Genomic DNA, 23,163 nt, shown 5'->3' with positions numbered 1-23,163 from the left:
TGATGTATGCTCAAAATAATAAAATGTTGATGCCATTGGCATGATTTAGAAGACTCCTTTCAACAACCCAGGCTAAATTGATCTCCTCCGCAGCACACCAAGCTTGTCTTTCAGTTGAGAAGTATCATTTCAGCATACAGTACTTGGACCGATTATGCAACAGTACGACTTTTGTATTTAGAGGGAGTTTTGGGACAATCTAGTGGAATTTTAGGGAATTTAAGGACAAGCAGAAAAACAGAAATCTGTGAATTTTTCAGCAAATAATGGATGATAGGTTTAGAAACAGTAAACAGGTTAGTTCATAGGATAGCTGAATTTTCAATTGATATTTCCGGTCTCAAAGTTTCTGATTTAAGAATTCAAATGATATCATGCAAAGTTGTACACGTCCTATGTATTTTCCCACCAACATATTTTCATAAGCAAAGGGAAGTGTACACGCCTCTATGCATGTCAGTGCACGAATTTGTCGAGTGTGATTCAGGTTACGAGTGCTGTAACATCTTCACGCTCACAAGGTAATAGACGGAGCACAGAGCAGGACAAGTGGAAGATTTTCATTTGGACAAAAATTGGATCCTGGAAAGGTCAGTAACTTGGTCTTCTTCATATCAGTTTAAACAGCATTTGTATTTCTGATGTGTTTTTCATTTTGTTTGGCGTAAGTATTGGCGTGTTTTTGTAAATGTCATATTTCATCATAAAATTGACAAGTTTTCTGATTCTATTAAATGCATACGCGGAGAAAGTGTGTTTGTAATGGATTGCCAATTAAAATTACTATCCTAAAAAATACCTTGATACCACACCATCCTAAAAAAAAGATTTAGACTGTTTAAAAATGACCAGATAACACCAAGTAAGCATTCAGGTACACTTCTGATTATAAAAGCTGCTAGTAATTACATTAGTTCCAATAAATCTATGTGCTGTTAATAAATCATTTATACGACTAAGTTTTTCTTTGCATTTAATATTTTGTTTTGGTTGGTCGTGGGGTTTAACTTGGGCATTAATCTTAAAAAGCTATTAAAGTCTCAAGTAGAATATTGATGATAGAGTTTAAGTGGTGATTCCCACAAACTACTATTGAAATTACTTGTGGCCAAAAATTCATGGTTGCATCAGAGGTATATGTCATCAATGTCGCGACAGACATTGCAACAGGAAATTCTGCGGCTGCGTGTTTTAGCATGCCGAGCTAAAGAGTTTGGCTTCAGACTCCGTGGGAATATTTCCTGGTAGTTTACGTACAACATAGCACTCTGCAAGACACAAAACCTCATATTACAGTATTTAAGATCAAAGTTAAAGAGCAACTGGTATAGCTCGGACCTCCCAAGTCAAAAAACAAATGATAACATCAAGTTCAGAACCCTATCATTCGCCATGTGCCTAGAACCTGCTAGAAACATTTAGAAAAAGTACCAGTTGAAAACCAAATTAAAAAAAGATTAGAACCAACCAAGATCCATTTCAAGAATACCAAGAACTACTTGTAAACTCCAACACTGACAACTACCATGTATAAAAAATTTCAAACCCAGTCAAATGTCACAAGAAACGAGAAAGTGATCACTCGAATAAGGCCACCGCCATGCTTTCTCTTCTCTTCTCCTTCTAGCATGAACAACCTAAGCGATGTGGTCAGGGACTCGTTCGAAGAACAGAACCCTGAAGACGACAGCGTAGTGAGCAATGACTATTCCACCACGGTGGGCGCTCTCATCCTGAGTCTGGTCTTCCTACTTGGCGTTCCCGGCAACCTCTTCATCGTGTGGAGCATCCTAGCTCGCGCCCGCCGTCGCTCTGTCACCACGCTGCTCATCCTCAACCTGGCGTGCGCCGACGGCTTCCTCATGGCACTCACCATCTTCTTCATAGTCTACCTGGCTAAGCAGACGTGGGTTTTCGGCACAGCCATGTGCAAGGGTCTCTTCTACCTGTGCAACGTCAACATGTACGCCTCCATCTTCCTCATCACGCTGATGAGTGTGCACCGGTTGGTGGTGGTCGTGCTGCCCCGCAGGACGGCGGCCAAGCTCAGCAGGAAGGTGGTGCGCCGCGTCATCATGGGCATGTGGTTGCTGGTGGCCGTCAGTGCGCTGCCCTCGTTAGTGTTTCGGGACGTCCGGGAGGACAAAGACGACATGAACAAGACGAGACACGTGTGCGCCCCCAACCACACGCTACCTCGATACGTAAGTATCCTCAGCCTCACGTATACCGTATCTGTCTTCATTAACTAAAGACGAAGAAAATGGCCTTTTTTGTAAACAATAGAAAGTAGTCAATTGTCTTCAATCAACCTAGCGTACTACTTTTTTGCAGGTGAGGTTTCAGTATACCTTTGAGACAGTGGCAGGCTTCATCCTGCCTTACGCCATCATCATCACGAGCTACGTTCTCATTCTACGACGCCTGAGACAGACTCAGTTTCAACGAAAAGTTCGCAGTGAAAACCTCATCCTGGCCATCGTGGCGATGTTCTGTCTCTTCTGGTTGCCCTACCACGTCATCAACATGATACAGGTTTGACTAGTCTTTACCTCGTGATTGTCATACTTTTTATTGATGTTTTTTTTTTTAACTAACGATGACCATGTTCTGGTCTGGTCTAAGGTGGCAGCTGAGTGGTACTCGGAGGGATCACCCAGACGAGAAATGTGAGTAGTAAAACTAAGCAAAGAATTGATGTCAAACTGTATAGCAAATGGCTAGGGTTTGTTGAGAAGAATAACCAAGTGTGCTGCTTACCTTTGACCTTCATGACTTAAGCTGTTGCATCTCCCCACAGTCTAGAACACATCTACCAATCGAGTCGCGCCGTGACGTCAGCCCTGGCCTTCATCAGTAGTTGCGCCAACCCAGTCCTGTACACCTTTGCTGGCAAATCGTACATCAAGAAGAACGGCCTGGGCTTCATGGCGCGCCTCTTTGAGGGGACGTCGCTGGACCAGGTAGCCACTAAGCGGACCAAGGACGTGACGCTCAGCAATGTGGAGTCTGGCGCGGCCTCCTCGGCCGCACAGAATGGACGATGAAGAGGTCTGAAGGAACTTGACAGGCTTGGAGAGCACACAAAAATGCAAGTGGAACATTGCAGTCATGGAAGAGTAATTAAAACAGACGTTTTTGTATTTCACTCAATTCCCAGTGTGCTGTGAGATATCCTGAAGTGTTATGGGAAAATCCTCAATTTCATCTTTTATAAAAAAAAAAAAAAAACCTTTGCCCATGGTAAGTACCGTGCTATGAAAGACTATCATCATTTTTTAACTTTGTGGCATTATATCACCATATTAAGATAAACCCAAACAGTTGCTAAATGAATTTATTTGAAGACAAAAATTTCAGAATTGTTCAAGTTCATTAAATCTGATTCAACTAATGTATGCAAGAGCAGTTTTATACTTTGGTCAACACTGGTGTTGGTTTATATTAGATATCTAATGACATGGTGATATTCTGCAGACATTCTGAAATGTGCTTTGCATTTGACATTTACTTTCAACTCACCCGATTGGAATCCTGTCCTGAGAAAAATTATGCAACAGCTCACAAATTAAACTCCACACAAGTTTCAACACAAACTCAAATGTTTTATTGGATGCGTTTTAATGTACTGTGTGCACAAAACAAGTTATTGTGCAGTATTGGGGGAAACTTTTTTTTTGGGGGGGGGGGGCTTTCATCTCAAACTTGCCTTTTCTTTAAGATATTTTTTTTTTTTACTATAAATAAACTTTCCAGTAGGTCAAAAAGGAGTTACTTTGCAACAACACGTTTGTTATGTCTTGAGTATTTGAGTATTAAGATACAAGATTAAAGTTCCAAAATTAAGACAGCCCCCTTAAAAATCTATCTTGACTTTGAGCTCATAAGTCATTTTTACATGGAGCCGCGAAAACCAATAATTGGTGGCACTGAAATGTCAAAAAATACGAGCGCGGGGAATACAACATGTTAAAAACGAACAATTTTTAAAGTCTACTCAACATTCTGGAACAACAGGATACATACATCTCAGGAATGCAACCTAAACATGGGAAAAAGAACGAAATTATTACATGTCAATTCTGTCGTGCACATTTATACATGCATAATGTGGAAAGGGCAGTTAGAAACTCACTTTGCTGTGAATGTAGAGAACCTAAAAAAAAATTAAAATAGAAAAAACAGGGATTTTTTGCCATTAGAAACAGTCCAGTCAAAAACAAGTACACCTTAACGCTATGTGAGGTCAAACACGTCAGAGCAGTGAGGAATAATCATCAGACTCAGCTGAAACACGGATTCACATGCAAGTCATCATTGAATGTTTGACCAAATAAAAACAAAATGTATTCATAAACGACATTTTGTTTGGCTCGTATCCAAATAGCGCGTTATTACAGGTGGCAGCTAACAAGGAAAAAATAAATAAAATAAATCAGCGGTGGGTTTCTAAATAGGAGTGACGATTTCACACAAATTCAAAAGGCTTAGTAAGAAAATGATTCACTTTTTAATAGCGTAAATAAAATGCCGAAATGAAATAACTTGAGCTGCCATCATGCTAGGAGTGGCATGAGCACCACGAGGTGAGCTGCGAAGCTCGCCAACAATTCAAAATGGAAATTAACTCATTAAACTACCACCACAAGTAAATAAATAACGAATTAATGATATTTGAATAGCAGCACGGAGTAAGACTTGGACGTACCATGTGGGAAGGTGGTCACCAGTCCGTCAAGCCCAAAAGGAACCGCTGCCAAACGGGCACAAGAGAGAGAGAGAGAGAGGTAATGGTGTTACCGCTTGTTTTATGTGGTCTCCGTGTCACGTGACTTTTGCGACCGCCCCCAAGCGGAAAATTGAAAACTTCCGGTTTTGGAACAGAATACTTCCGTTTAATGTAATTAAATAATTAATTCCGTCATCTTAATAATCATAATAATAATAATGACAAAAAATCTTAATGTCTCAATAAATCAAGAATTAATGATTTAAAAATAAATAGTTCACTCATTGTTTTAGTCATTTATTTATTTATTCCATAGAAACACCATCATTTTGTTTTAAAAAAATCTCACTCTGTTAAAGTGGGCTCAAAAGTGCTTTCATTTATTAAGCAGGAAACATGAGCTGACTCCATTTTGGATTCTCTATGTGTTTTATGCCAAAAGGACGTCACACTAGAATGTTTTTGTAGAAACTGTACACAAAACAATTCAGCAAAGGCACTATACATCATTTGGAATCAAACCTTTACATAAACAATATTGATGCCAAAAGTGCACACTTCTGCTTGTGCAAAGTGGTGTCAAATCCACAAAAAGCAACACATTGGTGTTGCGATGGTTCCATTTAGACCAGGAAGCGCCTTTCAAGTCTTCACGTCTTTTTCCTGTATATTTCGGTTTCTCTCTCACTCTCTCTCCTTTTGTGCTTTTCTTGTTCCATCTTTGATGCAACGTGCTTAAAACAGTCCTTTGGCCTTCTTCAAGTTGACCTGTTTCCACCCTGGTAGACGTTCGTATTCGTCCCTCTTCATCTCCAAAGCCTCCTGCAAAAGTACACATATGGTAGGCCGATTAACAACTCCAAATTGTCCTTAGGTGTGATTGTGAGAGTTTTTTTTTTCAGAATGTGCCATGCAATTGGCTGGCAACCAGCTCCTGGTGTCCATCTCTGTGACTTGTTCTTTTGTCATGCTTCACTTCGTACACTGCAGTAGTGATGCATTCATTCATTCCTCGAGAGGAAAGTGTGCGTGAAAGTGTGACATACGTGCGTTTCGAAGACACAGTATGGAAGACTTAAGCGCAAAGAATGCTAGGAAATCCGTGGCTGCAGATGACCACAATGCAACCCAGCGCACTTCCCATCAGTCGGTTCTTATATTTCAAGGGCGGTCATCGTGCGCAGAAATGTGAATTGGCAGTTCGAGAAGTCAAAGGGGCAATCTTACCTCAATGCACCTAGTACTTGCTCTGAAAAGTGAGAATTAAAAGGGACATAATATGGAAAAGTGAGTTTTAATAATACCGATTTCTGTTATCTGCGTCTCAATTTCTGAATGGTACCAAATGGTGACATCACAATCTGCCAAGTTTAGCCTACCACCCCCCAAACTGAGTTTAAATTGATCAACAAAAGCAACATCAAGGTGCATCTCTCTAACCTCAAAGTCACGGTCAGACAAGTAGATTTCCAGGCGGAGAGGGTCCACACCCTCCGGGAGGGGCCGGGCCCGTAACTGGTCCAGCGGGAACATGTTTTGACTGAGCCGGGCCAGCACGTCCTCCACCAGGATGATCTGGTTGCACACCTCTGCTTCCTGCAGCCACAAAAAAATGCCATTTAAGGAGAAGCATACCATACAAAATGGATTCTGGCAACATCTGTATCGTTGACATTTCGTAGTATAACGGTACTCTTGTCATTTGTTATTCATTTATTTCAGTTTTTATATTTCTATTTTTTTGTGTGTTAACAATCTGTAGCATCAACGCACTTTTGTTTGCTGTAGGGTTGGGGGGGGGGTGGCCCAAAAAGGGCACAATTCAAGCTAGGACCGCCACTGAACATGACGTTACCCTCTCTGAGATCTCAGCCACATCCTCCCGGTGCTCCCAGCTGGGGAACATGTTGGTGAAGGTGAGCGGTTCTAGTCCAGCGTGGATGAGGTAGGACTTCTGAGTCTTCCTGTCACTCTTCTCTGTAAAAAAAACAAACAAAAAAAACACAACAAAGTGTTATTGCTGTTGTGGACGTTTGTCATGGGTGAAGGATTCAGGGGATGTTTAGACTCAGGAGATTACCTTTGCAATACTGTAGCACCGTTTCCATGGCACACTTCCTGTCCACATCCCAGCGTATGCGAGCTGATCCAGTGCTCTCGCTGTCCTGAGGCCACCAGCCTTGCCAAAGGTAGACCTCGTGGAAGTTGTCCACCACGAACAATGCTGCAAAAGCCATACAGTCTAAACATGATCTAAAGAAAGAGAAAATTGATTATGAGATGAGCCTCACCGGGTTGCGCCACATTGTAGAGCTCCTCCTGCAGGAAGGGCAGCGAGCTGACGAGCTCCGGAGCACGGGACGGGTGGAAGAACTCCGTCGCCACAAACTCTCCTGAAGTGCTGGTCAGTTGGAAGAGCCGTGGAGTAAAGTTGAATTTTCCAGGGTCTGAGAAAGAAATGATTTCCCCCAGTCATGTTGTCTGTAGATGGCCTCACTACTTTTGCCCAAACTCCTTCTCCCACTCCACGTAACTGACCCAATACTTTTGTCACTCCCTGTAGTAAGTGTCTTCTACGTTGCCTTCTTTTTTGTTCACCCACTATACATACGTGTCCCTATACTTTTGTCCAAACCTTAATTTCAGTTTTTTTTTTTTTTTTTAATTTTTTTTTGTCAAAACCTTCTGGAATTTTTGTCACCTTGCAGCATGCAGTCGTAGGCCTTCCTGTCCTTATGACCCAGAGCCTCCCAGAAGCCTGGTGGCTCCACGCCCTCATCACACTCATGAATGGTCACCTTGCTGCTACTGTGGAGTCCAGCTTCAAGAGGACACCTGAACACGAGTGTTTGATATAATCATATAATCAAATCTATGTAATGATCTTAAAAATATATATATATATATATATATTACTGTTCTTTGATCTTGAGCGCTGCTGTGCTAGCCACACTGCGGGTGTGCTCCTGTGTCTTGCAGCCATGCCACAGGTAAATGGCAGCCTTGTCGACGCTGAGCAGGACCATGGAGGCTCGGGAGCGCAGGCTGCTGCAGTGGCACGCCACTTCCAGCAGGTTGCCCTCTGCTGGCACCTCGCCGCGCACGCAGTACAGACGCCACTCGCCTAAAAAACGCCGGTGAATGTCACAAATGGATAAAAACGTATAATGGACTAAAAATATGCTTTTACTCTGGATGTTCTCCTCCTCTTCCTCCCGCTTTCCAGCATGGATGATCATCCCGCCGTTGAAGCACTGAAGGAAACATGGAGGCTCTTTGCCCTGCTGTACCTGCACCTTTTTAAGCAGAAAAAAAACAGTGATCCTAAAATCATGACTTTTTGAATGACTCAATAGGCGAGTCTCAAGTCCTGTGAAATCTACCTAGTAACAAGTGATGTCAAAAAGAATAAATGTCTACCTGAGCCCCTCCCTCCTCGTCCAGCTCAACCGTCATCAAGGCCGACGTTCCTTTCTCACTAACAGTAGAGTGTCGACCTTGCCAGAAGAAATAGCAACATTTCTCCCGGCCTGGTCCGGTGCTCCTCACCTCTGGGTTGTTTCTGCGTCCCACTGAAACGAAAACACGACAGGTTAGAATCATTCAACCGAGATCCAGAGCGAAAGGCAGGACTTACCTGACGTGCTGACCATGTACTTCCATTTCACCACGTACGCATCGCCTTCGTGGAACTGGCCGACGCTCTGGCGTGGCAAGCGGCTGTAGTCGAACTCCAGGATGTGCCACACGTCCACCGAGACGGTGCTGATCTCCTGAGTCCTTATGCGGTCCTCGGTCTCCACTGAGCCATAGCCTCGGCCCACATTCACGCCATCCAAGATGGTAGACACGGACGACTGGAGGAGCGGCAGCATGAGGTTGATGTTGTATGGCCGGCACTCTTGCCCTGTGGACTTCTGGGAAAACAAACAAGCGAGCGGTAAATCCTAAAGGTAATAAGGCTTGTGGTTTGTAAAGTTGACCAGTATAATCGACCAATGAAAACCTGTTGTTCTGGTAGCTGCTTGCTCTCTTCTGTCGGTGATACAGGCGGCTTCACCTCGGACCAGTCCACAAACTTCTCTTTGAATAAGATGGTCTCGTTGTGCTCGGTCAGCCTGCCGAATATGGCCCATTCGGGACGGCCTTGGCCTTTCCTGTGCCAGGAGATTAACACACTGATGAGCAAGAAATTGTTCAAGGTGAACCAGTTCTACATAGGTATCCTTCTGACAGTCTTTCAAATGGCCAAGACCACATTGGGAGGAGTTCCCTTCGTGCCCGTCATAATCCAGTGTCGACTACCTCGGTATTAGGGGGTTGCAGCTTCCAGGGTCCAATGGGTTGATGTCGCAGCAGGTGTAGTCGAAGATACCATTCCAGAGATGTTTGGCCAGCTGAAAAGCCACCTTCTTCTGGGCCAGTGTCACCTCTTTGCCATGCCAAACATACACCTCACTACCAAAGTCCAACACCAAGACCTGGAACGCAGACCACGAGCCACAGTAAAACTTCAACAGATTAAAATGCGACCGTGGGATGCTGACACTAAGTTTGGACATTTCAGTGAAAAGGAATGTCCGTGGTGTTTTTGGGTGCACCAGTGCTGACCTCTTTGGATGACAGCAACGAGCAACGAGGGACCTTTCCCCATTCGTCATCATCTGGCATCAGTTTGTCATCTATGAGGCGAAAGATGCAGTTGGTCTCCACGATGGCGTTCTCAAAGCGGTCGTCCTCCTCCGGTGGACCGGCAGCTAATCACCGAGACAGAAAGTGTGTCGAGCTTTTTTCCATTCGTCGCTAAAACCTTGCATGACTTCTTACGTCGGTAGGCACTCTGTCCCCCGAGGATGGTCCAAAACTCTTGTGAATCCGGACTCTGCACGTGGACTCCTTCCTCGATGGTCTGTACCTTGGTTGCTCTGCAGCCCAAGTCTTTCTGTGTTTGGATGAACGTGGCCAGATCCATAGCCTACAAAAAAAAAAAACATCCATCAATTTTCTGTCGTAAAAATGAAGTAACGATAATCCCGTATGAATAGACCTTGGCCTTCTCGATGACGTTGGAGAACTCTCCTATCCATACAAAGCAATGCTCGGGCGTCACCAGCAGGAAACAATCGCCGCTGTTCAGCGACGACGCTCGAGGTTCGACTAGTCTGGTCTGAACGTGGCGACGACCTGTAAGAGAATTCCTCGAATGAGACAAGGGCCCGGGTGGGTATCTCGAGTGAAAACCCTTACGACCTTTGATGTGCAGCAGCATGAGGTTTTTGTACGGGATAGCGCTGTTGTTAGATGTGGGCGTCTCCGCAACGTTGACGCTGCGTAAAGTCACTGTGCTGTAGTTCTCTTTACTGGACAGACCTGCCAGAGCCGCATCTGAATATTCCGAGCTTTTAATCACTGCAAGACAGAAGAAGACCAGTGATGATTTGTTTTGGGTATCAGATGTCAGTGTCTTGTCTTACTCACTCTTATCGGAGGACATCCTCTTGCTCTCCAGCTGAGCCACGTTGAGCCTCTGCTCAGTGTACTCATGTTGTATATCCTGGCGGGCGGCCAGCATCTTGACCGGGTTGCGGGAGGCCTGCACGTTCCTGGATGGTCGCACGGAGCGCTTGTGCCTGACCACGGCCGAGGTCAGTCTGCCGGAGCCCTGCCGTGAGCCGAAAATGGCGTCGAAGTCTTCGCTGAGCTCGATACGCGAAGGCACGTTTGGGAATTCGGCCACGCGACGGTAGAAGTTAGTAAAGATCTCGTCGTCCAGCTTCATCACCTCTTTAACCGTCTTCTCGGTGACTGTCAGGGTGCTCTCCTGGATTTCGGACACTGATGGAACATTAGAGACCGATAAAAATGACCTACCGGCAAACCACCTGTTTGCTTCATTGGAAAAATATCATAACTTTGCGAATATACTGTACCTTTACTGTTGAGGCGTCCCAAGAAGGTCTCCAACTTGTCCAGCTTTTTATCTGACTCCATGTCTTCTCTGGCTTCAATGTCTGGACAGATAGCATTCAAGGTCATCTTAGCAAACACACAACATTTTCCTGCATGGGAAAGATGCGGTACAAAATTCAAACGCACTCTCCTGAGGTTTCCCCACAACTGAGGAGCTGCTTTTTAGCTTGGTGGAGACGGGCGAAAGGATCGGCCCGATGACTGAGGAAGAGGCAGCCAGACCTGACAAACATAACATATGACAGGGGGTAAAATAACCCTCGGAGGTGAGGTACAAAGTCTAAAAAAACCGACATCCAATAAATATTCTTCTGACCTTTCTTAACCATGCGAGCAGCCACCGTGTACTGGCCAGAATCGTTGGCCGCACCTTTGCCTTTGCCCTTCCAGGCGTCCTCTCGCATCGACATCATTTGCTTCCTCTCCTCGATGGTCATCTGGGCCTCCTTGTCTTCCTTTTGGACCGACTGAGCCTGAAACAACAACAAAACGTGATTTTGTCTGCAACGGTCATATTTATCTTAGGTGGGATTTGTTTGGAATTATTCTTCTGGAAGGTTTTAACAAAACCCAGACTAAAATACCCTCAGAAGACCCAAGTGACATTTCATGCTAATCTCCAACCCTAACTCCAGCAAACCTTACTTTGACACCTAACCATATGTATGAGCCCAAACTATAACCTAAAACAAACTTGAACAAATCTGACATTAACTCTTAAAAACAACCCTAACTCTCATCTTGAAACAAGTCGCCTCCCAGATAAGAGCAAGAGGACTGGCATCAAACCAAGTAGAAGATGCACAACAGCATACATTGTCTCCAGGATGTCAAAAAAAAAAAGTGACACACCAAGTATGGCTGCCCCGCTTACCTGAGCGTGATGGTCAATGTACCGACACTTTTGTCCGAGGGAGAAAGGAGGAGAAAAAGTGGAGGAGAAGACAGGCTCCTGAGGATGGAGAGGTGGGAGGATGAGTGGAAGGAAGAGGAAGGAGAGAGGGAGGGAAAGGACGCATGACCATGCATGTTAGATTCATGAGTAATTTTTCTACTTTACTGCCGTTTTAATCCTATCAAACTGCTTGAAGAAGCTGCGTTTAAGGTTTTGGAAAATAGACATCTTCTGGCGTCTTTTCAGGTCTTGAGACTATGTTATGGGTCTCCAAATAACACAAAGGACCGCAAAAACCCATACAAGTGCTGTTTCCCTCACACAGTCCTTCAAGACACAGCAAGCCCCGCCCCCTAACTCACTCACCCAATCACAAACAACACTCAGACATCTTCCCTGACTCACAGACAACAATCCACGTATCACAACTGCAGTTGATGGATTGACTGAGTCCTAGTGTCTTTTTGGGCTTCTTGAGGTTTTTCAAAATGGTGTTACCACTATTCTAAAAAGCCATGCCAGTGCTCCAAACAGCATGCAAAGGAGCTGCATTGAAACTGCAATTGTGATTGGATGACGCGGCACCCACTTGATTGGCTGAGAGGCGGACCTTACCCACAGCTGATCTGCCACTGCGGAGTGGTCATGGATGACCACTTCTTCCTCCTGTGAGGCGGTGCAGGGAGGACACAAAGGTGGTAAGAAAGGGGGTGATTTTTGGGGATCTTGTCCATGGGGTTCATCATGTGACAAAATGAAAGAAGCAGGCATCATGGACCGTATTTTCCGGACTATAAGGCGCACCTAAAAACCTGAAACTTTCTCAGGAGCCGACAGTGCGCCTTATAGTCCGGTGCGCCTTATATATGGACCGAATTCCTAAATTTAAACTGGCCCGAAGCTTTGTGTCATGAAATCAATCATAAGTGGCCCGCTGAAGACTATGAATCATGAATCAAAAAGACTATGAATCATTATTTTGTGATTATAAACTAATTTGTTGCGTCTGAAGTTGAAATAAAAAAGATAAAATGGAGAATTATTTGGATTAAAAATCTGACATGATGCATTAATGGTGCGCCTTATAGTCCAGTGCGCCTTATATAAGGACAAAGTTTTAAAATGGGCCATTCATTGAAGGTGCGCCTTATAGTCCAGTGCGCCTTATAGTCCGGAAAATACGATAATAGTATATGTGGTAAATGTCTTTGTTGTCCATTCTGCACCTCCTTCTGATGCGTCGGCTCCTCCTCTTGGCGCTGGGGTACCTCGGTGGACACCACCTTTGCCACTTCCTGTTTTTTGTTGATCCGGTTCCTCCAGTCTTCCTCCCCGCTCTTCTTCAGCAGGGCCACTCTGACACAAATGCACAAACACTATTGAAATATACGATTTAAAAGTGTTAACTCGCAAAGGCTGCTATAGTCTGTTTGTATTCTGCCTTGCTCTCCACCGGACTACTACAACTACTACTCTTGTAGTTCATGAAAAGGCAATCACTCAAGGGTGATAATTCAGGTCACATCACGCACGAGTGAACTCGAGAAGCGGATCGAAGAGAAAGTGTGTCATCACTTCTCCCGAGTGAGTGCGGGTTCATAAAAGCGAATGGCGCTCATGTGCCCAATTCAGTCAACGGACGTTTACCCTGACCCAAAATAAACCCAAACCTGAACCTTAACACCAGGAGAAAACATCCAACCCTTAGCCTTCCCTTTTAACTTTAAAATGGTAATTTTGACCTACATTATCTGGCATCCTCACCTCTCCTTGATGGACATCTGTTTGCTGGACATGCCGTAAGGCAGCTGCTCCGCGGAACCCGTGGGGGACAGCGGATCAATCAAATGGACGCTGAATTTGTTGTAGTCGTCACTGTGCTCTAGCGGCAGTGACTGAGACTTGGGCAGAGGTTGTAGGAAGCCCTGAGGTTTTGGCGGCGTCGGAGGAGGCACCTGGACTTTGGGCAGAGCTTGAAGGTCTGGTTGAATACAAGGCTTGGAGAGGAGTTCCTGAGTTGTGGCCTGGTTTTGCTGGGGCTGAGTGAATAGTTTGGGATACGTCGGCGGGGACTGAGATGGCTGGATGGAGAATTGGTGCTTTGGTGACTCTGTGTGGGTCTGCAGCAGGAAGGTTTTGGGTGGAGTTAGGGTAGGCTGAATCAAAGGATGGCTCTGCTGGATGCTTGACGTTTGAGATGTTGTCGTGGAGGACACTTTGGTTATCAAAGGTCTCAGTGGCGCTGTGCGATCCTGCCGGTCTGAAAGGATAATACACCAAATATGTGTCAGAACTTGTAATACCACTTCAAACACTCTAATCCCTAACACTAAAGCCATGGGATACCCAAGGCTAGTTAATTTCAGGACACATTCAGACAAAGAACTGTCTGACACACATTGCTACACAACCTGAATGCTCAAAGCCAAAATGTTGCCATCTAGGAAGTGCTGATCTGCCTTGGCAGAGGTTACTCTGACCCAGTAACACCTATTCAAGTGACCCTGCTAATAATAACCACATCATCAAACACAGTCAAGATTTCTTTTGTTCTTGCATAACCAGTTAGCATAATCCGACTGACCGCCACCTCAAGCAGAAACCGTGTTGCCAGCTCTATCCATCCATCTATCCATCTCTTTGGGGACAAAAGAATCCATGCGGAATGTTAATGAGATGCGTCCCAAATTTGTACGAATGCCCCTTCTTCGTGTACTTAGCAGGCAATGATGTGTGGAAGCACAATGAGGATAATAAGGAGAGTCCACCGCCCTTTCCCCGCTTTCCCTTTTGTTCACACACTGCACTCGTCTCCTACCTGAGAATCGTTCTGGGCTGCCGCCGTCTCCTCCTGCCTCTTCTCCCAGGGGGCGGCTTCCTCCACCTCCACGTCCTTCCTCCGCGTTTTTCTCCCGGGTATCGCCCAGGGCTCTTGAGCTGGCATGCGCCTCCTCCTTCTCAGTCTCCTCCGCCTCTGCCTGATGCCGGCGAAGAGTGCCGGAAGAAGGAGTGGGAGAGGGAAGACCCCCCGGTTTTTGTTCAGAGCTATGGGGGAGGAGCTTGGGGTGGCCTGGGTCCCCCACGCTCTGGGTCATAGAGAGGTACCGCAATGCCCTCTCCTGGTGGTCAGACGTGGTGGGAGGGGGCTGTTGTTGGGTGAGAGAACTCCCCTCACAAGCGATGCTACTGCTGCTGCATGCAGGCGTCACGGTTACCATGGTGATGGAGGCATGGGAGGGGGAAGCTGCCACAGAGCGGAGCACGGAGGCGGGGAGGGGCTCTAGTTTGACTTGACTGCTGTGTTTTAACTATAGAGCAAAGAAAAAAATAGTAATCAGACATCCCCTGCCACCAACATGTTTTTCGCACCTCATGCTTGTTATGCTAAACTAGCAACTAACAGAAGCAGTTGAAGTGAACAAACTTTCCAACAGCGAGTCACATGACATCACTGCTGTATGCCAATTACTATGTACATCCACTCGTTTGGGATAACGAGTCTATGTAGGCGGAGCCAAATGGAGACGGCTTTTAATAAGCTCATTCAAGTGCATCCAATCAGCTTTCTAGACCTTACATGTTCTTCCTGCTTGGACTCGATATGCTTGACTGAGGAGCCAACAGGAGGCTTAGGCACCTGTGAGGACATCAGCTGCTTATTTATGGGATGAACATAGTCTTATAGTTAAGGGTATTAGGTTTTGGATGAAATTTTACCATGAATCTAAAATGTATGGTAACCTTGGGTGAATTTCATTTGACCATACGCATAAACCTTTAAAGTACCTTCTCCACTTCGCCCTGGGTGATGGGCTGTGTCTGAAAGCGGGCGAGAGCACGACGCTGGCGGGCGGTGTCACTTTTCGGCGCCGCTTCATCCGCTGGATGGGCGAGCCGGTTGAAGAGGGCCATCTTCTCAGCCAAACTGAGCGTGGATAGGTCGTCCCCCTCCACTTCGGGGGGATCCTCGTCCTGCCTCTCTTGGATCTTCTCGGGGACTGGAGCTGCTTGGATACTGAGACCAGGGTACAGGTGTTAAGGCAAGGCAGGGTTCAAATTAAGGTTTTGAACCTTGGTCACACATTTGGGTTTTAAATATATAAATACTGAAAGTCCCGGTTTGCTGCTTATGATTCACGTCATATAAAGTTGCACAAGTCACTTGTTAAGTGTGTGAAATGGCTCGTGGAGGGTTTGCGCTTGTTTGTTTCTGGTGCCCAACATCTGACATCTGGACTTTAGAAGAATGTGAGGAATGCAGCATGAGGGAATGCTGGGGATCATCACTGGTGAGTAATTGTGTAAACAGCAACTTCCATCCCCTATAAGGTGCAGCAAGGCGCTCGCTCATGAGGGTAGGACGGCATATCAGTATCGCTATTCCCAAAGGATGAGAGAGTAAAAGCTGCGTACATTCTTCATCACGTGGTAATATTTTTTATAGTACAGAAATAAATACTGGAAAAGATTTGTCTGTGTTGTTAGGATTTGAAATGTAGGTTTGAGGTGAAGGCGGATTGTTCTAAATTCCTTTTCAAGCTTCGATCATTTTTTAAATTTCGGGTTTAGGTCTGGGTCAGGTTTTTCAAAAAGATTTCAGGCTTCAAACAAGAGTTTTGAGTTATATTAGGGTTTGAAATGAGCATTTCAAGCCTCATTCCAAATGATAAATATCGTATTTTCCGGACTATAAGGCGCACTGGACTATAAGGCGCACCATTAATGCATCATGTCAGATTTTTAATCCAAATCAAATCATTCTCCATTTTATCTTTTTTATTTCAACTTCAGACGCAACAAATTACTTTATAATCACAAAACAATTATCCATAGTCTTTTTGATTCATGATTCATAGTCTTCAGCGGGCCACTTATGATTGATTTCATGACACAATGCTTCGGGCCAGTTTAAATTTAGGAATTTGGTCCATATATAAGGCGCACCGGACTATAAGGCGCACTGTCGGCTTTTGAGAATATTTTAGGTTTTTAGGTGCGGCTTATAGTCCGGAAAATACGGTGGTTGTTTATGATGGCCCACGTGCTGCTTGCCAAGTCAAATTAGTATGTCTGACATATAACTGCCAGATCATTTGCATTTCCATTGCATTTTACTCATTGTGTTGTGTTACCTGATGGTGGTCACGGTGGTACTGACGACAGGTGAACTGGTGGTGCTGGTGCTGGCGCTGGTGCTGGTGCTGGCGGTGGTGCTGGTGCTGGTGTGGCTTTCCACAGTGTGTGATGATGTGGAAGGCTCACTTTTAAAATGGTGAAAACAAACTTAAATGAACCTTCTTCTGAGACCCAGGATGGTCAAAAATAATAGTAAAAACTCATCCAAAAACTACAATATATATTCAAGGGGGGAAAAAAAGTACACTGGTTCCTGGATTTTGAAGTGTTTGTACCTGCAAGCATCCACCACTTCCTTGCTGGTGACGGGCTGAGTTTGTGAGCGGTCCTGGACCCTCCGCAGACGACGTTCCACGGCCGCGTTTCGAGATCGAGGCTTGGGAACGCCGCCCTCCGAAGTTTTCTCCAACTCCTGACGAGACAAAATGTTGACTTTCAGACGCAACTTGACCTAAAGGTGTGTGCGTGTGGGTTTAAGTCACTTACCCTGAAAAGAGACCTCTTGGCCGCCACACTCATCTTGGCTCGCTCGTCCAGTTTTTCTTCATCAACTACAAAGTCAAAAAAATGGGCTTAGGTTTTCAATTTCAAATTTGTAGCATTTGCAGGTCGGATTAGTGATCACCTTCAACATCTTGAAGCTGTGCTGGACTGAGATGGGACCTGTGACACCAAACATTTCAATATCCAATTAGGATTTTAACGCCATCGAATATTCGGTGACTACGTCCTTTCTCGCACCTGTCAGTCTCCAGACGTTCCGCAGACGTGATGGGCTGAGTCCGACTCCTTTCGGACGTGCGGCCGTCCCCCGGCGTGATGTAGCGGCGTGGCCTTCGAGCTGTTCTGTCTCCCCGGGAATCCACGCCACTCACCGTGGGCTCGGATTCCATCACTGAGGACTGGTTGCTTTCGCTTTGATTAACAAAGAATGAGGGAGAGTCCAAGTTCAGGTAAGGGTGCAAATGTACCAATCGCGGGTACCAGTTAGCCACACCTAGCATGCAGTGATGGAGGACCAAAACTTTGCGTAATCTTTTTGACAGATAATCTCACTTGTTGCCAAGGAGAATTTGACATTGTTAGCATTTTAAGACTGGGGTGAGACTTCAAACACGACAGGTTAGTGTGTGAAACGAGGGCTTCGAGTCTGGGTTAGGCTTTCAAAGGATCAGGTTTTCAAATGAAAGTTCCAAGACAGGGTTAGGGTTTGAGGTTAGGGTTTCAAATTACGATCATCACATTGCCACTAGGGAAAGACATTTTCTTTGAGTTTGCCTCCTTTGTTCGTTGTTTTATTTGTCCGTGTAAATACAGTGACAGAAGCTCCATTTCAAAAGTTTTTATCCAGGTTTGAAATTCAGTTGAATGTTAAAGCACTTCTCGATGAAACCATGTTGTCATTTGTTGAGTTTAAGCAGGAGGCCTTGGGTCTCCTATTAGCATCCCAAATGTTGGCCTAGGTGGAGGTCTGCACTCTTTGACTGCTCTCGTTTGATATGCTGTGGGTTTTAGTAGCATCCCATTGCAGGGTTAGCCATGCGAAGGAACACGAAAAGAGCCCATGCTGGCGGACCTACAAGTCAAGCTTCCTGTTGGCATTCTCCAGGTAAGAGTGTCGCAGCTGGGCTACCGACACCCGGGTGTCCAAGGTTCCCGTTTCACCATTGGCCACCCCTGATGGAGGCACAGGCTTGGAGGAGGTCTCGTGGGTGGCATGAGACCTCTCCCTTCGGAGCAAGACAGAATGTTGGCTGATTCCGATGTCTGACATGGAGCGGGTTCGCGTCTTGGGTTTAGGCCCTCCGCCTGCCTCTGTGCTTCTGTGCTTGGCCTGAGGTAAAGAAGAACCTTTCTGAAGATAAACAGCCGAGTCGATCCTCTGCAATTCTTGCTGCCTTTGAGGGTCTGAGACTTCACATTGTCGAGCCTCGTCAACTCTCTTCAAACGAGCTTCTATTCTTGTCTGGTGTTCCCCTTTGGGCTCCTGAGACTTTCTCGAGGAATTGTACTGATACTGTCTTTGAAGATCTTCCTCAGCTTCCCTTCTGTTTTCTGTCGGAAGCACGAGTGACTCTGGATGGGTGACGGTTTTCGAGGCATTCTCCGGGTACACGGGTCTTAACACTCTGTCCTCACGAGTCTCATGACCCAAGTGACGGTACCTCACTCGCTCTCGGCTTTTTTCTGTGTTCCTCTCTCGCCTTCGCTCTCTGGGTGAATGCCAGTCCTCCTCGACTTCCCGACTCTCTATCCTCTGTTCTGGACTATTAGTTTCCCAATCCACATGTTTACTGGGATGTCTGTTAAAATCATCCGCAGTCTTTTCTCTCTTGCGGATCTCGGACGGCAAAACCGCTTTCCGGCTCTTCAACAGACCTTCGGTTTGGACTTCTTCTTTGGAGGCTTGTCCGACCTCCAACCTTGCTTCCAGCCTTGCCTCGAGCCTTGCCTCCTTGTGAGCTGTGTAGATTTGGTCAGAGCTCACTCGTCTTCGTGGTTGAATCTCCGGGGGACTGTAGAGTTTGCTGGTGGACACGGGTAGGTTTTGATGGTCAATGGCAGGGTGGTACTCTTGAGCAGACTGAGGGTGACTTGGCCAAGGTTGAGAAACAGTTTTATGTTGGCTGTGTTCTGGGCCGAGTGGGAATGGGATCTCCTGAGTCCGGTGTCTGGTACTGTGGTGTCTGTCTGTGCTCCACTCAGGAAGCCTCTGTGTACTGCCTCTGATTCTTAGGGAAAGGAATGTACAAGGGCCATCAGTAAGTAAAAAAAAAACAGCCTCAGAAATATTCAGCCAGTCAGATGATTAAATTCGGGTGTAAGGTAGGTAAACTGATTTTTGACACACCAGATTTCCATTGGTGGATTAATCTGACACACATGCTACTTATGGCAAATAAATCTTCAAGGTAACGACTGTTAGAAGCGAGTGAGTCGCAGCATCCACACCGTCTGAGGTACAATCAGTAGAAGTTAATTAAGAAATGTCTTCATCCTGATACTTCATACCTTGGCGGCCAACTGACGAGTGTCTTTGCATCGGCCTTTGTGTCTGTGTCAAGAGACCAGTCGCTCAAGGCTACGGATAATATCGAACTGTCACGGATGCTTCTTGCCAGGATAGTCAACTCTTGTGTCAGGCTAGTGACTTCTTCTTGTTAAATTCCGTGACAATCAGAAGATTAACAAAGGCGAGGGATAGGTGGTATGGGAGACCAGGAAAGGGGTGTGGAGTTTATCATGCAAGGTTCGCTATTTACATTGGGTGTAATGATGCATGTAGTTAGTATCTAAAGCAGTGATTCCCCAATATTTGCACAATAGTGTCGGGAGGGATCATCAGGTATGCTGCGGGAAATTATCTCATTTCATATTATTAAAACAAACACAATATCTTGATTGTGGTCTTTGCAGACCACAAACCTCAATGGAAGGTTTTGAAACTTGGTTCATCCAAATACCCAAGCAAGCGGAAAGAGACCTCAGCCTAGAGACAGGAGCAGAATGAAAGAGACATTTCATGAACTCACCCCTGCCTGTTGAGGATGCTTTGTGCCTGCTGCTCAATGAACAAATCCCCAGGCGAGATACCGTAACGGGTTGATGGCAGTGAGGCCCGACGAGCAGTGCGAGGTGAGCTGGGCACCGCTGCCAAGCTGTAGTCGTTGCTTGAGTTTGGACTCTGCTTTGGATGCGTTGTATCTATATGGGGGTGGTGAGTAGGATTTTGCTGATGATGATGATGTTGGGGTATAGACACGAGGTGCTCCTGGGCCCTGGTTCGAGATGTGCATTCTTGAGCGCCACCTCTCCGGTAGTTCTCCATGTTCATGACTCTTTCCTGCTCTGCGAATCTGCTGCCTTGCGTAGGGGCTGGAGCTTGGTTTGTGTTGACTGGGCCTGGTGGAATTACAGGTGCAAGGTCTGGATGAGTCCTCATGTAAACCCTACCCACACCAGAGCGGTATGGACCACCGGTTTCATTATGTATCGGTTCTGTTTGACGTCTATCTCGTCTTCCAACTGAGTGTCTGTCCGCAGCGGAATCTTGGTCGAGTCGTGCACGGAAGCGTGACGCGTAGTTAATGTCCGCTTCCTGGTTTAGGGGGATGCCGTACCGCTCCGACAGCTGCCGCCGTCTCTCGGCTTTGTAGCGGGCAATGCGCTCGGCCTTGGAACTCAAATTGGCCGGGTCCGAGGGTGGGGACGCGGGTGTCGTTGATGTAGATAGCGTCACAGGGTCGACGTAGACCAACATCGGCTCTGTGCGGCTGACTCCTTGTCTAGACTGGCACTGCGGGGATGTCACCGGGTTTTGGGGTGCGTCCAGCTCCTCTTGACTGAAATGCCTCACTGCAGTCGAGAGTAAGCGAAGACACCGTGATTTTTCAGTTAATCAAGTCCAGCAAAGTCCCGCATCAGCTCACCCATCACACAAGGCTCGCATGTATCCGAGGCCCTGGTGTATCGCGGTGGGTCGTCTTCCAGCATCCTGTTGGCAACCAAGCCGCCAGGCAGCAGGACTGGCGGAGGGTCACTTTCAATCCCTTCTAGACGCCGGGCGATCCTCTCCTTCCTGAAATAAAAGGCAAAGTCTGGCTTAAATATCGTACACACATACAACGTAACCCTAACCCTAACCCTAACCCTAACCCTTCCTTAATACTGTAAAGTTAACAAAGGCCCAATACCTGTTCATCTGGAAATCTGCTGGATGAGCTCCCTCAAAGTATTTCTTCAGTTCTGAAACTGAATGTTAAAACTGTTTTTAAAAAATGGATGACAATAAAAAACAGCCATAGAGATTAAGATACCAATTCGCACCCTTGGGAAGAACCACCAGGAGTTTGGCATCGGTATCTGAAACGCTCTTGACCAGGGCGGCCTTGTCATGCAGGGAGAAATCACTTTGAAAACTAAACGTGAGAATACGAAAAGAAAAAAACGGAGCTGAAAAAAACCCTTCAACACCTGATTAGCATCTCAAAGGGTTTATGGTAAATGACTGTTGACCGGATTATCTTTAAAGGGTGACGCAAGGTGAAAGTGTCATTTAATGCTGGCCAGCTGTAAAGCTGCTGATATTCCAAGTCTTGATGACCAAGCACGAAAAAATTATATTAGCCAGAAAATAATGGCATGATGTAATTGACTTGAGGAGCACATTTTTCTTCTCTTCCCCTAGCTCCCATTTCTTACCTTAAGGCTTCTGTTGGCAATGATGTTGAGGTACAAAGTTTGCCCTCAGCTTCTGATCCAAATCCTGCCAAGACACAACACTCAGTCAAGACCATAAAATAGTACTAGCGTTTGAAATTGGTCAAGTTGGTGCTCCCTAGGATGTTTAAAATGAATACAAACTGCTTTCACCTACTGTTCCTAACATTTTTTTTTTTAAATTACACTCACAATGAACCCATGTTTGGATGAACTCATACAACACGTACTAAAATGACTTTTACATTGAAAACTTTTATAACACAAGAATCAATTGGTTTATTTTAGGGTAGCACGTCGCTCTTCGTGCAGTCCATAGCAACTCCCCCAATGAGCCTAACAGTCTAAAGTTGTTTCCCTTTTTGTCACAGACAGATTTAGTTACCACTCCAGACATCACTAGAACAAATCTGGGTCTATTTCTTGGCCTCGCTGAACCTTTAGTAGGTGACAAGCAGATTAAAAAAATGACATGATCCCTGGCTGTCAGAACCAATCATGTGTACTAAGCTTTTCGCAAGACTTGTGCAATGTGTGTGTGATCCGTTCGGAAAGCCCCATGCCCGTCAAGTCAGTTCGGTTTTCCTCAGAAACGCTCGCTCGCTGCCAACCAGCCGAGGAAGCTCAAAGCCGCCAGAAAACGGCTTAGCAGGCGCCAACTCAGGTTTTCGCTATATCTATATTTTCCGCTAAAGCTAATTTGGGTCGCAAAGCGAGGACAAAGGAAAACAAGAGACCTGGTCACCTGAAATCAAAGCACAGTGCACAGGAAGGAGGTGTAAAAAACAAACCAAAAGTTAAACCAACGTACTGAACCCCGATACGATAAAACATTGTTATCCAGTTTGAATCAGTCGTGATGCTTTTTTAGGTCCTAATGGACTCATCAACTGGAGACACCTGACCATCACACCAAGCCTGGAGTTTGGGGCAGGCCAGACATTTCGTACAAATATCAAAATCTAACCAAAGGTCCAAAAGCAGAAAACAGGACAACTGCCACCAGACCTTACCTGTGCTGCAACACTGCACATGGTTGACATGGTAACCAGATATCCAAGGGTTTCGAAACATGTTTAGCAGCGGACAGCGGGAGAAGAGCGGACGCTAACCGACACCCGAGGGGTCACACCACCACCCGCCAACAACACCGCCCGGCCTCGAGGACTGGTCGCAATGTCACCAGAGTCGGAGAACGACAGCGCAGCGGGGC

At 45.9% G+C, this 23,163-nt stretch overlaps 2 protein-coding genes across 4 annotated transcripts; one reads left to right on the top strand and one right to left on the bottom strand.

The window, feature by feature from the left end:
• The first annotated feature begins 420 nt into the window (after positions 1 to 420).
• Positions 421 to 3,846, top strand: LOC125984460 (leukotriene B4 receptor 1). The gene is made up of 5 exons (XM_049746327.2): positions 421 to 590; positions 1,628 to 2,204; positions 2,335 to 2,535; positions 2,626 to 2,669; positions 2,801 to 3,846. The coding sequence occupies exons 2-5, from the start codon at positions 1,629 to 1,631 to the stop codon at positions 3,045 to 3,047; spliced, it is 1,068 nt and encodes a 355-aa protein (XP_049602284.1). The 5' UTR covers positions 421 to 590; position 1,628; the 3' UTR covers positions 3,048 to 3,846.
• A 1,167-nt stretch (positions 3,847 to 5,013) lies between these two features.
• Positions 5,014 to 23,133, bottom strand: LOC125984458 (supervillin). 3 transcript variants are annotated; one of them, XM_049746324.2, is made up of 40 exons: positions 22,964 to 23,133; positions 21,933 to 21,996; positions 21,558 to 21,649; positions 21,425 to 21,482; positions 21,161 to 21,309; positions 20,264 to 21,086; positions 18,311 to 19,462; positions 17,472 to 17,645; positions 17,356 to 17,393; positions 17,217 to 17,281; positions 17,006 to 17,142; positions 16,727 to 16,855; positions 15,381 to 15,609; positions 15,172 to 15,231; positions 14,413 to 14,902; positions 13,359 to 13,854; positions 12,821 to 12,950; positions 12,210 to 12,260; positions 11,574 to 11,651; positions 11,016 to 11,172; positions 10,826 to 10,921; positions 10,660 to 10,740; positions 10,208 to 10,564; positions 9,980 to 10,138; positions 9,777 to 9,913; positions 9,557 to 9,704; positions 9,341 to 9,486; positions 9,035 to 9,210; positions 8,736 to 8,886; positions 8,367 to 8,646; positions 8,150 to 8,301; positions 7,920 to 8,025; positions 7,646 to 7,853; positions 7,431 to 7,564; positions 7,021 to 7,176; positions 6,810 to 6,953; positions 6,585 to 6,706; positions 6,170 to 6,325; positions 5,957 to 5,978; positions 5,014 to 5,551 (listed from the first exon to the last, which is right to left on the bottom strand). In XM_049746324.2, exons 1-39 carry the CDS (start codon positions 23,022 to 23,024, stop codon positions 5,967 to 5,969), a joined length of 7,554 nt encoding a protein of 2,517 aa, XP_049602281.1. In that variant the 5' UTR covers positions 23,025 to 23,133; the 3' UTR covers positions 5,014 to 5,551; positions 5,957 to 5,966. The 3 variants fall into 3 exon arrangements, with proteins under 3 accessions (XP_049602281.1, XP_049602279.1, XP_068504707.1); XM_049746322.2 differs by lacking the exon at positions 5,957 to 5,978 and having other exon boundaries at positions 22,964 to 23,132; XM_068648606.1 differs by lacking the exons at positions 5,957 to 5,978; positions 15,172 to 15,231 and having other exon boundaries at positions 22,964 to 23,132.
• Between the last annotated feature and the right edge of the window lie 30 nt (positions 23,134 to 23,163).

The sequence above is a fragment of the Syngnathus scovelli genome, chromosome 17 (assembly GCF_024217435.2).
Source record: "Syngnathus scovelli strain Florida chromosome 17, RoL_Ssco_1.2, whole genome shotgun sequence".
Taxonomy (NCBI): Eukaryota; Metazoa; Chordata; class Actinopteri; order Syngnathiformes; family Syngnathidae; genus Syngnathus; species Syngnathus scovelli.
The sequence above is the reverse complement of the archived record's forward strand: the minus strand, read 5'-3'. Positions and strand labels throughout refer to the sequence as shown.

What these genes read in the sequence shown, in the direction of transcription:
- LOC125984460 (XM_049746327.2), top strand. Translation starts at nt 1,629, where the DNA reads ATGAACAACCTAAGCGATGTGGTCAGGGACTCGTTCGAAGAACAGAAC. An exon ending in ACCACACGCTACCTCGATAC is followed by an intron (nt 2,205 to 2,334) that starts GTAAGTATCCTC and finishes ACTTTTTTGCAG; the next exon opens with GTGAGGTTTCAGTATACCTT. An exon ending in GGATCACCCAGACGAGAAAT is followed by an intron (nt 2,670 to 2,800) that starts GTGAGTAGTAAA and finishes ATCTCCCCACAG; the next exon opens with TCTAGAACACATCTACCAAT.
- LOC125984458 (XM_049746322.2), bottom strand. Translation starts at nt 23,024, where the DNA reads ATGTTTCGAAACCCTTGGATATCTGGTTACCATGTCAACCATGTGCAG. An exon ending in GCCAACAGGAAGCTTGACTT is followed by an intron (nt 17,646 to 18,310) that starts GTAGGTCCGCCA and finishes TGTTAATCAAAG; the next exon opens with CGAAAGCAACCAGTCCTCAG. An exon ending in AGCAGCTACCAGAACAACAG is followed by an intron (nt 8,647 to 8,735) that starts GTTTTCATTGGT and finishes TTGTTTTCCCAG; the next exon opens with AAGTCCACAGGGCAAGAGTG.